Here is a 12,808-nt window from a genome sequence, read left to right as displayed (position 1 = left end):
TATTCATCTGTTTTCATTTATTACATACTTTAATAGCGGGACGTTTATTGATTATAGGACAAGTCCAGTTTAAAATGTTAAACATTGATGTTTGTTGTATACTCCAAATGATGTGTTGCATGTGTGGGAAAGTGTTGTCAAACCAGCTGCGTATGTGTATCATCTGTTGGTAGATTTTGTTACTGAACAAGATATAATCTACAAATTAAAGAAGAAGAATTGGATCAGTAAATTTACAATGTGCAGGTGTTAAAACCTCACAGTTTTAAACTAAGGCTCTTTCATAATGCAGTTTTCTTATGATCACTTTTATTTATTTGTAAGATTACTATGTTAACATATTAGTGGATTGCAAGCTTTGGCAATATAAATTGCCATTTCAAGTCTATAAAAGAAAATATGGTCCGGTTACAAACTTGAAGCAATATAAAAGCACAGTAGGGCATTCACGAAAACTCAAAGTGAGAAAATTACTTACCCATAAAACTGCCCAGTGCAAGTTGCATTGTAAAATGATGTAAACCGCATCACCACGAGAAGAACATACAATGTGCTGTCAGATAATAAGTCTCATAAAATTCTGTTCATATGCACAGATGCAATCCAAAGTTCAAAATACAACAATAAATACACCGAATAAGTAAAATTAAATAAAAACATGCTATTATAAAGTAAAAGCATTACAGCAATATGCCAGATGTGCAACCATAATGTATGTACAACTTCGAATTTTTAGAACATGAACAAAATAGATACATGGCATATAATGTTGTTTCATGGGTTTGATGCTATGTTGACTATAACAGAGAAACTGAGGTCCATATGAACAGAATTTTATGGGATTATTATCTTACAGCACAGTGTGTGTTCTTCTTGTAATGGAGTGATTTAAATTATTGTGTGATGTAACTACCACTGCCTGGTTTTATGGGTACATAATTTTTTGTCATTGAGTTTTCGTGTATGCCCTATTGTGTTTCAATATTGGTTTAAGCTTGTAGCCTTGGCACATTTCCTTTCATAGATCTGAAGATGGCAGTTTATATTGCCAAAACTAGTAGTCCACTACTGTGTTAATGTAGCAATCTCAGCAAATAAATAAAAGATTTCATAAGAAGATTCATAAGATTTATAGATTGCCTCCTGCACAAACTGATTACGTCAGGTAACCACAGTACAGGGCTGTTCCATTTGTGATACACACACATGTGCAAAACCTAGTCAGTGTTGTTATGCCCCATCCTGCTAATCATAAAATTAATTAACTCTAAATTTATTGATTTAGGTTTTCTGTGGTTTCCCTGTGTTACCCCAGGCAAATTCTGGAATAGTTCCTACTATAATGTCATGGCCAAGTATCTATCCCATCCTTCCCAAACTATGACCTGTATCTAGTATGTAAATGCTTGTATATGTGAATGATGTCTTATGTTAAACTGTAATACCATGACATGTCCAATAAAAACTGCCTCTCCTAGGTAAATGACATTATTCATTGTTGATTTATGTCTGTAATAAAGGAGGCCTCAAAATGAAACCCAACTCATACATTTTGTTACTCCTTATGAAGCATTTGTAAGGAAGTTTGGACAGATAATGAGTAAATGGTCATTTAATTAACTCACCTGCAACTCAGTTTTTATTTGTGGGTTGGTTTCTGATTTCCAAAGAAATTAGTATAAGACAGTCAACTTCAATTAGAGAATAGAGGATAATTAATTTGATGGACTCCCATGAGGCATGAACAAATATAATCTGAAAAGGAACTGCTTAAGTTCCTGGTAACTGCCTTTACTTTCTCTTTGTCATGAATATTTTTCTGTAATTATCCTAAAAATGTTTTACTATCTGATAAGATTCTTGCTCATTACTCTTAATGAATAATTATTACTGTAGTAATATTATAAGTGACTACAAATAACAATTTATTCATTTTACTATGGCATTTATATATAAGAAATGCTCTCGAATTGTACCTGGCTTTAGTTCTACAATATTTTCCTTAATTTACCTCAGTTTACATTTTCAATACTGTTTAACACATTGTTATGTGATGAGATTATAAATAAGTTGCTTTGTTTTTAAAAACGCAAGTCAGATGTGGTGTGTGCAGTGGATCAGTATTTCAGCATGCAAGAGAGCTGCAAGTAGAAGCTACCAGATGGCAGCATACATTCCAGCCCCAGATTGTATTGATTGGTGGATAAAGGAGCAGGCTCAGAAATGGGTCAACTCCCTGATGCCTCCAGTGGCTCTCGGGCACTAGGAAGGTTGTCATGTCTCCTAGTATTTTATCCGCAAGACATATATGCCTACCTCTTCTTTTGTACAATTGTACTTATCTTTCTCCATAGTTTTGCATTCATAGAGAGAGTGAAACATTTATATAATCTTATCTCAATTGAAAGAAAATTCTCTTTGAAATTTTAGTGGAAACCTATGTGTAAGTATTAAGAATCTTTTACTGTGCTGCAGAAATAACTATAAATTGTGCTAGAACTCAAATGTGTAGTCATGTATATTGCAAGATTGCTGTATTAGCTGTTGACTGTGTTCTGGGAATTTGAACATAAAATTAGTGCAGACATAAATAGAATATTTTTTTCCCATTTGTGATGTGGTTTTTTTTCCTCCTTTGGCTTAATTTTTTTTCTGTTTGATCGATTTATTTCTAGTTTCGCTACTTTTTTTGCATTCTCATTTCAGTAAGATTTTTTATGTGGTGTTTTGTGGCTCACATGATGCCAGTAACTTTCTAAAATTTGTATGGTGCTTTAGTTATTTGTAAATGTGCCATATTTATCAATTAAATAATGTATTAAATAATTATCTTAAGAGTGGTACTCATTATTGTGCTTTATACTTATTGGTTTGACTTTCTTAGTACTTATATGGTACACAGATGATTTTCTCCGTCATTGGATGGCTAGGGATTCAGCTGACTTCCTCATTAACTGGAGGATTTACCAGTTGTTGGACGTTTTGTTGCCTTTCCTTGAACTGGCTAACTATGTGTTTTCTGATACCTTAAAATGTATGTGTTGTGAATGTTTCCAATTAATTCATGCAGCCCTGATTCTGTAAGATTTTTCTTGGCATTTTCAGAAACAGTAGCAGTACATGAAATATCAGTTCGTAGCATCAGCAGTGTTACTGAGCTACTTCATTTCTCTTGGAAAGGGAGTTTTTGAAATGATGGTCTGCCATATTAATGAACATAACTAATACAGCAAAGAAATACTTGAAATATAAATAACAGACACTCAAGTTAGGGACTAACCACAGCTGCATTTCTCCTTCTCCCTCTCTCCCATCCCATCTTTCATAAATAAGATACATAAATCCAATAGAAATAGGGAACATGAAGTTAGAGTGAGATAGTTTGGTGGTGCCATAGAGAGAGAGGGAGGGATGGGTGAGTGATTCTGTTTATAAATTTGCCAATTAAATTTTATTTTCAACTTTTTAGTGTCACACCGCTGTTCACAAAAAATCTTTTACAGTAAGTCTGTGTGCTAGAATCCCCAAAAAGATCTAACTTATTCCTTACAGTTTTTTGTTTTTTTCATCCATTGTGTCTGCTATATCTAATTTACATTTATACCATTTTGGACAGCTGCAATTAACAGATTGTGTTCCCTAATACGTAACGTGGAGGTTGGTGCTTCATGTAGAGTGAGAGTCTTTGTTTTAAATATGGAAATTTTAATGCAAAATAAAATTTGGATTAATTTGGTACAAAGAATTGTGCAATCTATAATATCTTGTGACATGCTTTTAAGACCAATCTTTGCAAACTGCATGAACATTTGAAGCTTATGTTTAAACCAAACCATTACCTGATAATTCCAGGTCCAAATATTTTCCTATTTCCAATAAAGTGCTTCTATGTTGCTTAATTTGCAAATGTATGGCAGTTGCAAATTCCAAATATATCTGGACCAGTTGTCTGTAGACAGTTGTGAATTCTTCTGCCATTATGTACTAAATTGATATATTAAGACTTCAGTACATGTTTGTGCTGGTAGTTGGGCATATTAGACATAATTGTGTAATTGGTGCAAAATTTCAGTTCTTTTGTGTTCCATTTCTTGTAATTTCTGTCGAAGGAAATTATCCTTTGGATAATTGAAGACATTTTCACTGCTTTCTTTGGCAAGGAATTTGTAAGAGTTGAGCTCATTGCTCTGAGGTCCCTATTCTTAGGCGTTAGAATGGATTCCTTGCTTTTGAACCACTATCACAAGAAAAACTAGCATAAGCTAAAACTGGTCACTTTATAGTTGTGTACAAAGTTAAAGGAGTGGTATAATGGGCTCCCCACCATTTTCCACGTATTAACCTCATAATTATCAGTGACTTTTCTGTTTTGTTCATAATGTATGTGTTATTTTCATTCTGAGTAGATGTATAAAATTGAGTACTGTATAAATCAGTTAGTGTGTGTGTGTGTGTATGTAGCTTTATCATAGGCATACTGCAGTAACCAGAGCAAAGAACAATTAGAATTCTCCTTCGAGTTGCTCTTTGAGGTTACCTTTGCATCATTATTCCGGCACCAATCAATATATTTTTGTATCTAACTTATATTTTTCTCTCATAAAAATAACTTGATGCCAAATACAAGGCAGTTAGGCAGGCTGAAGTTTATCAGTTTTTATAATAATATAAGAATTACCATGGTTTAGTAGTCACCATCAAATAATGGTGACAGACACTGGATTTCTACATGCAAGTTGCCCTGACATTGATGATTTATAAATTGTCCTGGGTACCTGTGCTCTTTTGGAAACCATTTTGGGGTTAGGACAGGAATATCTGTGTTTCCAACCTGTTCATTATCATGTCTTCAAATATCTCTCACAGAGGGATTGTGAGGGTAATATTAGAATAAATACTGCATGCACAGAGGCACTCAAGCAATCGTTCTTCCCACACTCTGTACGTGAATGGATCAGGAAGAAACCTTAATAACTAATACAATGGGATGTAGCCTCTGCCATGCACCTCACTGTGCTTTGCAGATTGTAGTTGTAGATGCAGATGTTTTACCAATGCAGGATGAAAGTGCTAGAAATTTACACAATTTTTTGTGTTGTAGTTAGGTTTAAGAATTGTGATTTGTAAGGTCCACTCAGAAGTCTTCCTCTTTCATCCAAATGCTAGTCATTCTTGTATGATGGGGACGAATTGTGTTTTGAATGATGAATGTTATCCACACTAGGCAATGTATTTGTAATTGTTTTCAGCAATTTCTGAATGCTTAAATTTTGATACAAAAAATTTATCAGATTTTTTTGACTTGTGCTAAATTTTTATATGCTTGGCAATATGAGATTGTCCACAAATTTTTCTAGCCAGCTATCACCAGCTGGTATCTGATTAGCTTCCAAGTACAAGAAACATCTTTTCATCTCCTTTGCACATTTACTTGCAACAGAAATTGAAATTCCTACCCAGTCCTGACAGAACTTCAGAACTGCTTACTACTTGTGTCTACTTCATAATTGTTCATGTATTTTGTTTCTTTCAGAAATCTGTAGTTTCTGAGTGCTAATCCCTAGCTTGCTATTGCTTTAAAGTAGCATAAATTAGACCATCATGCCAAAGTGTCTTTATGAGTTAGTGTAATATATTGTACAACTTGTTGAATAGCATAGTTTTGTATTGACTAGAGTACTCACACTTTTTCTTGCACATTGCTGTGCACACTGCTACAATATCAATGCCTCTGCACAGCTTACATTCAACTGGCTTGTACTATAAGAAGGTTTCATTTTTTACAAACAAAGAAGTGCTGTAATTGAAGGTCTTCAGTTTTATTGACATCCTGCTTATTTGTAAAATTTAATATGATTCTTCAGTTAATCCTGGTGTACTTGTTAATTGAAACACTCTTGAATGCACTGCCAGTTAATAGGACCTAACTGGTGCAATATTTCTGCAATCAGACGTGTCATCTTCGTCAGATGTGCTGATGAACTGTGCACCTGATGATAATGGTGACATGTCTGATCACCGAAATATTGTGCCTGTTGTATGCTACGACCTGACAGTACACCCTTGGACTGCTTGATCATAAAAATTAATTGTTATAAAGTCTCAAGCAACTTTAGATCTAAAATACAACATGTGAAGTGAGGAATATAGACTGCTAGAAATGAAGGCTAGCTTGTTGAAATTTGAGCACAACTTGATTATAACACCTTGTGCCAATTTCAAAAATTTTATAGTATTTGTATTATTAGCTTCTCAGTGCTTCAGTTACATTTTCTAATTATTAATTAATCCATAAAAATGTAATTGCAAACTCCTTGCTGTTGTCTTTGGTAATAAATAAAAACAAGTTTATTTTTTATTTATTATTTTTTTTTACAGTGGCATGAAAAAGATGGAACTGGCAACACTAGACATCATAATCTGCTGTCTGACTGAAGATTTTATGCACCAGTGCCATTAACAGCTCACTTTTGTGCTGTGAAATGAATCACAGTTGTGATTATCTAGTTCACAAAAGCTGCAGAATACTCAGTAAGAAAACACTTTGGATTTTAAACAATTTCTTGAGAACATTAAGATGACCAGGAGAAGTGGAGATTTAATGTTGCATATTAATTAACAATATCCTCTTGTAAATAATAGAATTAACACAACCATGTGCTCATCGCTGCACTGTGCTGTCATACAAGAGCTCCGTCATCAAAAATTTAGCCAACAAGTGACGTGACAAATTCTGTAGACAATGTGTGATATTCAAAAAAAGTTTCTCTGTCCCCGTTTGGTGGACTACCTCGCCATTGTGGGAGCACGCCCACCAGGTCCGGGACCAGGCTCAAGAGTGGGCTCCAGTGGCAGTACTCCTGCAGTGCAGACTCCAGAACTGTTGCGCAGGTATCCAATGGAAGACCACAAGGATTTCCCTTTGCCTCTTGACATGGTTTACTTTTGTCAGCCGGAAGGCTGTGTCTCTGTGGGACCACGCCGTACTGCTCTACGAGAAGCAACCTCTTTTGTCTTCACATTAACTGAGAAGGATTCAGGTCAGTATTAATCTCCTGGTAACATTATCAAGATTTAATCCCATGAGAGTAAAAAAAAAAAAAAAAGTTTTCACTTTGAAATTGTGTTGTAATTTCCATGTAATGTTAAAAATGTGCTGTGAAATAAGTGGGATATAGATGAGTGAATTGATGTTTCCATTTTATCAAACTGGTTACTTGTCCATCAGTTTTAAAGTGCAGTTACAGGGCATATGTGTGGCAGAATACATACAATTATCTATTCTGTTGTATTGTTCTGAACATATTAATTAACCTCAACACTGAAGTTTAGCCTGTATGTTGCAAGCTGCATGTGTTCTGAATATTAATAAACAATGGGCTTTTAAGAAATCTGCAACTTTCAGGAATAACCTGCTTTGACAACATTAACTATTTTTCGTTATTTTTCAAATTAGGGATTAAATCATGAAAGATAATTTAAAAATGACAAATTTTGTTGATTTTAACAATAATGGAAATTCCTGAATGGAACAAAATGTAAAAATAACGGAAAGATAACTACCTATAGTGGACTGATGTGTAGAACACAGAAACATGTAATAGAATAAGTATTCATGGTAGCTTTCAAGAACTTGCTCTGTTTCTAGTAAAAGTACACACATTCACAGAAAAAACCACACCAATACCCAATTGTGCACTCCCACTGCCTGAAACAGAAATTCCCAAGAGTAATCTATAGCATATTGCCTTCAAATTGAATTTCAGTTAAGTATGTATTGTGGTGCACATTAACATAAAACAAGATCAACTGCTTCACTGTAAATTAGGCTGAAGCAAAAAGGTTGGCAATCTCTTGTATGTATTATTTTAAAGGATTTTGGGGCAGTATGTTATTACTAGCACATAAGAATCATAATACTTTCGATACAAAAAGAACTGAAATTCTGAAATTGTCCATCTAAATAATCAGGCTTTTTAAGGCTCAGGTTTTACAGATAAAATGGTTTTATGATTCTTTCAGGCTTCCATGTCAGTAATTACTAACATTTACCACATGCTTATTTTCCATTTTTTATTTTCCCAGCATTTTTTAGGATGTGTGGCTGACAGGCCAACCACTAAATGGAATAATAATTATAAATTTAAAACTGTAACAATATTAGTGCCAGTGTGTGGGCAATACTAACCACAACTGTGAGTAAAATATGGAGAAACAGCTACGCTGGTTGCCTGCCAGTAAACTGATTTGTAAGCTGCCAGCGTAAATGCTTTCACCTGCAGTGAGTGGTGAGGAGTTCTCATATAAATAGTCACATGGAACTTGATGATAGCACCCATTTTGATGCTGCAGTGTAATTAGGATCAGGTCATCTCTTCCAGTGGCATAATAGCATGAGAGCACTGGTCCATAGCTGCTGCATCTGATCTGACAGTCTAGTATGTGCTACCCAATGTCAGGTAATCAATTTGGCAAACCCAGTGCTCTTCTCTCAGCCTCACAACACTAACCACCATTTTACTAGGGAATTTGTTGGTTTAGTTGTGACACACAATAATTTTGGCATCCAATACTTTCTCTTTTTCACAAAAATTTCTTTATAGTAAACCTGCATTGGTTGTAACATAAAAATATGTTTCTCAGTGAACTGATTTATTTAGTGGTGATTCTGACAAAAGTTTATGAAAACAATGTTGAGTCACTTATCAGTTGAGATTTCTTTTTAAACACTTTTATCAAATTAATTAGTGTTGCAGTTATTGTCAGACAGTGGTGAGCGAGAACAAGTAGAAGAAACACTGGGGAGGGGGAAGAGATAGAAGGATAGAATGAGAGGGAACTTCAGACCAATGTATCCTGATAGAATTTACATGACAGGCATCAGATAACCCAACATGGGAAGTATGTAATCCAAATTATTCTCAAATAAATTTTCTCTGATAATATATATTTTATTTGAAGGTAAGTGTTTACTTTAATCTGTATTGATCCATTACTTTTTATCAAATTGTACAATTTCTGGTATAGCAATTTTTTGATGAATTTTTATCAGCTTTGTGCATTTGATGCCATATAAACTTGTGTTGGACCGATAATAACATTTCTGTAGATTAAGTTTCAGATAAAGCCACTCTATTGGTAGTATGCTAGTAACAGACTACATTAAATACAATGTCACAGCTACTGATGCTCAATAGTTCCATCCTACCATTTATGCAAAATCACAGCAAATAAACTACTCAAAAGGTTCCTCATGATATTAAAAAATCATATTATGTATTATAAACAAGATATGGACATTCATCATTGATCCTTTTACTAATACAGGCAAGAGTCGATATGGAATCTGCGTTAATTTCTACCGCCCAATGGAACGTGTTGCACCACCTGCTGGACTTGGTGGATCTCGCCGAGACCGTCGCTCGTCAGCATTTAGAAGAGAATCCTGGAGAAAGAGTGTTGAGAAAAGCTCAGATTCAGCTTTTTCTAGGTGTGTATTGTCACCTTGTTGCATCTACGTTTTAATAAAGAATTTTTCATTTGTAACTGTAGGAGACATTTAACTAAAAGATGTTTTTTGTGTGTTACTCACTGCAATAAGCTTGTGTGAGTTATGAGCATGTTAGTTTTGGTATATGTGGTACAATAATGATGAAACTAAAATTTATGTTTCAAGCCATATTTTCCACGAGAAACAGCTTATTGACTTTATGTATGAATTACTTGGTACAGTCTTCAACAGATATCTAAATTATCGTGCATAAAATAAACCTTTTCTGCACAGTACAAGTAGCAAGGGAAGGTAGTGCAGATCTTTGCACTTAATTATTTGTGTAAAGATCCATAGGCCATGTGATTGACATTAATAGCTTAATTCAGTGTTTGGAGTGTATCTTCGATCATTGATTAGTAGAATTTCTCCATGAACTAGCATACAATTTTTCTGTGTGTGCCACCATTATACACTTCAACGCAAACAACTTACTCTGAAAAAAAAAAAAAAAAAAAAAAAAAAAAAAAAAAAAAAAAAAAAAAAAAAAAAGTGTAATCATTGAACATACAAAAAATAATTGATGTGCTTGCACATTTGTAGCGATATCTGATGGTAATATTTTTGATAGTTTGCCAAGAGGACTCTTGTTTGATAAACCTATGCCCATCCTTAGTATAGCTTCTGATCATTTGCAACAAAATTATGTTTTTTGCATATTCCACAAAAATATGGTGTAACCATAAAATTTTGGGAGAACTGCTGGATGTCTTCAACTTGCTGCCATGATATTTCAGTGCAGAGTCTTCTGGCCACCTTCAGGTGAATACTGGCAGTTAAGGCACTGAGCTTGTATATTTAAGACCCTGCCAGCACATGCAGGTACCAGTGGGATCATAAATATGTGAGCTCAGTGCTTTCCCTATCAGTATTCAACTGAAGAGGGCCAGAAGACTGCGCCAAAATATTGTGGCAGCAAACTGCAGACATCCAGCAGTTCTCCTGAAATTTTGTGGAATGATCTGTACACCAGGAAAGTTTTAAATCTCAAATGATGTAACCAGTTTCAAATCTTGTCTACCAATGCTACTTTCAGTGTTCCATTTCGTAATCTAATTTCTTCAACATCACCAGATATGTTCTATTGCTCGTTTTTTACTTTTGTTGGAGTTCATATTATAATCACTTTTCAAGACACTATCCATTCCAGTCAACTGATCTTCCAAGTTCTTTGCTGTCTCTGGCTGAATTACAATGTGATCAGCAAACCTCAAAGTTTTTATTTCTATTCCTTGAACTTTAAATCTGTTTACAAGTTTCTCTTTGAGGTCCTTTACAGCTTGTTCAATGTACAAATTGAGTCAAATGGGTGGACAGGGTACTACCCTGTCTTAACTCCCTCACCAGCTACTGCTTTCCTGTTCTGTCCTTTCACTTAGTACAGGGGTCACCAAACTATGGCCTGTGGGCCGTATCCAGGATGAAACAGCTTTTCATCCAGTCCACCGATGGTACCTGAATTTGCTTGATAAAACATACAGAACATGAGACGTTTCTTTCATAGCACTGGTATTGCTAGGGCTATGAACAGCACTGAATCCTAACAGTGGAGCTTCTGCAGCACAATGTGTGATGAACTACCCTTCGGTATTTTTTGGGCAACAACTTATCTGCCCATCACATGAACCTTCAGGTCAAGAGTTCCATCTGTAACTTTTGCCTGTTGCCAGCATCCTGGCAGACAGAGCTGGATATCTTTGCGCACAAGGATCTACAGACAAGTTCACATGTCTTGTTTCATACAGAACTGTCAAATCGCCATTACAAATGTCATACAGGGGCTCTTGTCCCGTGTCTAATTCATTCAGTGACACACACTCATTCACCATCATTGCCAGGCTTTCCTTGAAGAAATTGATTCTGAATTCTGTGACTTGGCTCATCACTCTGCAGTGAGGTGGCTTAGATGTGGTAAAGTCCTTCTTTTGTTCTGACAGTCTTTGAAATAAAACATATGTTTTTCTTGCCAGATTAGAGAGCTGATCCACAACTGTCAAATCCTGCCAAGCTTTCAAAGGTGTCATTTTTGACTGACATCACGTCCCACCTGAATGAACTGAACTTGAAACTTCAGGGAAAGGATAACCTATTCTGTGACCTCTAAATGATGATCAAAGGATTTCGGTGAAAGCTGTCACCATTTAAAACACAACTGGGAGAAAACTTTTCTCATTTTCATTTCAGTCCCCAAAGATGTCAACTTTAATTTTCTAAAAAAATTATCTGTGACTTGAAGAAGCATTTTTTCAAGAGATTTTCAAGTCTTGACAGAACGGAGAGTGACATTCTTCTGTTCCACAACCCATATGGTTGTAACTTTGATGATGTGTCTGTTGAGCTACAGCTACAGCTCATTGATCCCCAATCACACGACTTGTTGAAAGAGAAGCACAGAGAATGAAAACTTCTTGAATTTTATTGGTGCTTATCCGATGTTGAGTTTCTGAATCTTTTGCCTCTGTTATAGGATTGGTATTTATAACAACTTATGCCTATGAGCATACATTTTCAAGAACAAAGTATATGAAGTCAGCATAATGAATGAGTATGATCCCAGTCCGGCACAAATTTTCATTGTCGTCATTCCATTATACAGCTGATACGAGGGCAGTTCAATAAGTAATGCAACACATTTTTTTTCTCGGCCAATTTTGGTTGAAAAAACTGGAAATTTCTTGTGGAATATTTTCAAACATTCCCGCTTCGTCTCGTATAGTTTCATTGACTTCCGACAGGTGGAAGCGCTGTACGGAGCTGTTAAAATGGCGTCTGTAACGGATGTGCGTTGCAAACAACGGGCAGTGATCAAGTTTCTTTTGGCGGAAAACCAGGGCATCTCAGATATTCATAGGCGCTTGCAGAATGTCTACAGTGATCTGGCAGTGGACAAAAGCACAGTGAGTCGTTGGGCAAAGCGTGTGTCATCATCGCCGCAAGGTCAAGCAAGATTGTCTGATCTCCCGCGTGTGGGCCGGCCGTGCACAGCTGTGACTCCTGCAATGGCGGAGCATGCGAACACACTCGTTCGAGATGATCGACGGATCACCATCAAACAACTCAGTGCTCAACTTGACATCTCTGTTGGTAGTGCTGTCACAATTGTTCACCGGTTGGGATATTCAAAGGTTTGTTCCCGCTGGGTCCCTCGTTGTCTAACCGAACACCATAAAGAGCAAAGGAGAACCATCTGTGTGGAATTGCTTGCTCGTCGTGTGGCTGAGGGTGACAATTTCTTGTCAAAGATTGTTACAAGCGATG

General features: G+C 35.8%; 1 protein-coding gene across 1 annotated transcript in view; it reads left to right on the top strand.

Annotated features, from left to right (window-relative positions):
• Window positions 1-2,316: 2,316 nt before the first annotated feature.
• The window catches only part of LOC126474447 (MAP kinase-activating death domain protein), a 596,268-nt gene continuing 585,776 nt past the window's right edge, over window positions 2,317-12,808 (top strand). Inside the window, exons 1-3 of the mRNA XM_050101918.1 lie at window positions 2,317-2,443; window positions 6,379-7,040; window positions 9,328-9,490. Coding sequence (XP_049957875.1) covers window positions 6,743-7,040; window positions 9,328-9,490 — 461 coding nt within the window. The 5' untranslated portion in view covers window positions 2,317-2,443; window positions 6,379-6,742. The remainder of the gene's footprint in view (window positions 2,444-6,378; window positions 7,041-9,327; window positions 9,491-12,808) is intronic.

Source organism: Schistocerca serialis, chromosome 4 (genome assembly GCF_023864345.2).
Source record: "Schistocerca serialis cubense isolate TAMUIC-IGC-003099 chromosome 4, iqSchSeri2.2, whole genome shotgun sequence".
NCBI lineage: Eukaryota > Metazoa > Arthropoda > Insecta > Orthoptera > Acrididae > Schistocerca > Schistocerca serialis.
This window is presented reverse-complemented; position numbering and strand designations above follow the sequence as displayed.